Below are 2,850 nucleotides of genomic sequence, written 5' to 3' on the forward strand. Positions count from 1 at the left end.
CGCGTCAGTGATAGGTATATGTGGTGACGTGCAGAGAGGTGAGGTGTTTGTGCAAGCACGCGTTTACACGATGCGATTTGCGAGAGGTAAGGAGTTGTCGCGGTCAATCTATCCGTATCTGCATGCGCGCGTTCGTGCGCGCGTGCGTGTTGTGTGTACGCGCGCACCGCGTGTGTGCGTGTATGCGGCCATGATGTACGGGTGTGCTTGCGTACACACGCACGCACTCACGCACGCACATACGCACACAAATATATATGCACGCTCGCACATTCACACACGCACATTCACACTCAAACATTCACACACGCACATTCACACACGCACATTTACACATTCACACATTCACACACACTCACACATTCACACTCACACATTCACACACGCACATTCACACTTACACATTCACACACGCACATTCACACTTACACATTCACACACGCACATTCACACACACTCACACATTTACACTTACACATTCACACACGCACATTCACACACACTCACACATTCACACACACTCACACATTCACACACACACATTCACACTCGCACATTCACACACACTCGCACATTCACACACGCACATTCACACACGCACATTCATGCTCGCACATTCACACACACTCGCACATTCACACACGCACATTCACACACGCACATTCACACTCGCACGCACGTGTAATTTTATTAGCAATATGCCATTTAGGCTAATCACGGCACTTGGGTGGCGTTCATTTATGTTGATAGGGCCTATATTCGGTTGACAGAAGGTAAATAGTTAAGCATGCGAATTTGATCTCTTTCAGGTTACTTGTTACTGGTGTTGGTTTGTCTACTTATAGTGGTGAGTGAGAATGCGATTATTTCTCAAGACGGATTAATTTCGACTAATATCTTTCAACCGGGAGAGCTATGATAAATTTGTCGTTAAAGCAACCAGGAGAATTATGATAGAACTGTTTTTAAGAGCAAGCACAATGTTGAATTTACTCGATAACGCACGCTTCAATCAAAACGTATATAATTGAAATTAACATAATAATATAATAATATATCATAGGAATAATATTACTAGATGTCATCAAGCTCGGGAGCGCGTAACGTGTTTGAGACGAGCGAATTCTCAACGCTTTAAGCGCGAGAAACGAGCGAATTCTCAACGCTTCAAGCGCGAGAAACAACCCTGATCACTCGCCGCCACCAGAGCGCAGCAGCAGCATCGTCGCCACTCACCCACCTTCCCTCTCTTCAGAATGTAGTCGCGCGACGCGGCGGCGGCGGCGGCGGCGGCGCGAGGGAGAGGGCCGCAGCGCGTACGTCACGACGAAACGAACGTAAGACGTCGCCGACGACGACGACGACGGACGACGACGACGACGACGACGACGACGACGACGACGACGGACGACGACAACAAGCGCGCCGCCGGACGGTCGGCACCCACCGCCGACGTCGCGAGCGCCGACCAGATGCAGACGAGGCGACCATGGCAGCGGCAGACGCGAGCGCAGCGGATCGAGGCTAGGAAGAACACCGCTGCCGCCAAGAGGCGCGACCCGACCGCGAAGCTGGCGCAGCGAAGGGCAAGGCAGGAGAGGCTCTCGTCGAGGATGCAGGAGGTGAATGAGAGGCGTACGGCGAGGGACGAAGCACGTCGGCTGACCATCAACAAGAGGCGCATCGCGCAGATGATCCGACATCTAGGCAACATCACAGTGTGAAGCGCGAAACTGCCGCTAGGTGCCGCTAGCATCAGCAGAAACCAGGTGGTGCGTAGCGCGTGCGAGACAATCAATTTGATTATTATTATTATTATTATTATCATTATCATTATCATTATTACCACTACCACAGTTAATGCACTGGCTATCGTCTGAATTCAGGGTCTCGGTAAGGAGCACATATTTAAGCACCACGGCGACGCCTACTCGAATAACCCGATATCCGGGTACGACGAGTTCTATAACAGGCGTGGCGAGAGTAAGCTGCCCCAGCTTCGCTACTGGCACAAGCACCAATGCGGCTACTGGCCGGAGAGAAGCGACCACCCGCTGCAAGGTGAGTGTAAGTGCCAGCGTAGCAGTGTTTACTTCCTCGTATTTATTTATACACGCGCCGAATGTATTGCATTACCATTCTCTCCGAAGTAGCTATTAAAACTACTATGACAGCATGTAAATACATACGCGCCCACGTCTACAACTGATGTGTACCCGCGCTACGCAAACGACTGTGGTGCCATCGATCACGATATATCGGTATTGCACAGGCACGCCGTCGGGGTACGGACTGCGGGAGCGACTGCGGAGTGAGTGGGAGAGAGCGGCTGCCGACGAGCGGCGAGGGCTGCACTGGACGTCGTACGCGACGTCCTACACGCGCCCGCACCGCGACGTGCTGATAACCGCACACCGAGCGACCCCTAGGAGCGTGTCGAGTCATTTCAACGCGTACAACAACGTCAACAAAAATCTGCATCTGCGGAGCACGTGCGTTGTCATGGCTCCCGATCCGCCGCCGACGCTGCTGCCCCCACGCGACCGGCAGTTGAAGTGATGCCGCCATATTGTTTGCGCGTGGCATGAGGCGATAGGTCCGCGTGTTAATTAAGAAACGTCGAGGAAAATTCTCACCTTCTCTATCGAAATAAAGTTGCGAGCAGAGTAGAGTTGTAACTCTTACATAACGTTCTACTATCGATCATTGATGATGTTTGCATTTTGTGCGCGCTGGTAGATTGTACAGAATGACACCACAGCACACGGAGAATTGTGGAAAAGTGCGCGTGAAATTCTGTATCACAGATACTGTCTTCAGTGTAGGTTTACTGTATCTGTATTACTTACT

At 51.4% G+C, this 2,850-nt stretch overlaps 1 protein-coding gene across 1 annotated transcript in view; it reads left to right on the top strand.

Moving 5' to 3' along the window:
• The window catches only part of LOC106817070, a 4,327-nt gene extending 1,768 nt beyond the window's left edge, over nucleotides 1–2,559 (top strand). The window contains 3 exon segments of the mRNA XM_014821716.1: nucleotides 1,497–1,707; nucleotides 1,858–2,061; nucleotides 2,273–2,559. Of these exon segments, the coding sequence (XP_014677202.1) occupies nucleotides 1,497–1,707; nucleotides 1,858–2,061; nucleotides 2,273–2,559 (702 nt within the window).
• The last annotated feature ends 291 nt before the right edge of the window (nucleotides 2,560–2,850 follow it).

Source organism: Priapulus caudatus, unplaced genomic scaffold (assembly GCF_000485595.1).
Source record: "Priapulus caudatus unplaced genomic scaffold, Priapulus_caudatus-5.0.1 Scaffold1586, whole genome shotgun sequence".
Classification (NCBI taxonomy): domain Eukaryota; kingdom Metazoa; phylum Priapulida; class Priapulimorpha; order Priapulimorphida; family Priapulidae; genus Priapulus; species Priapulus caudatus.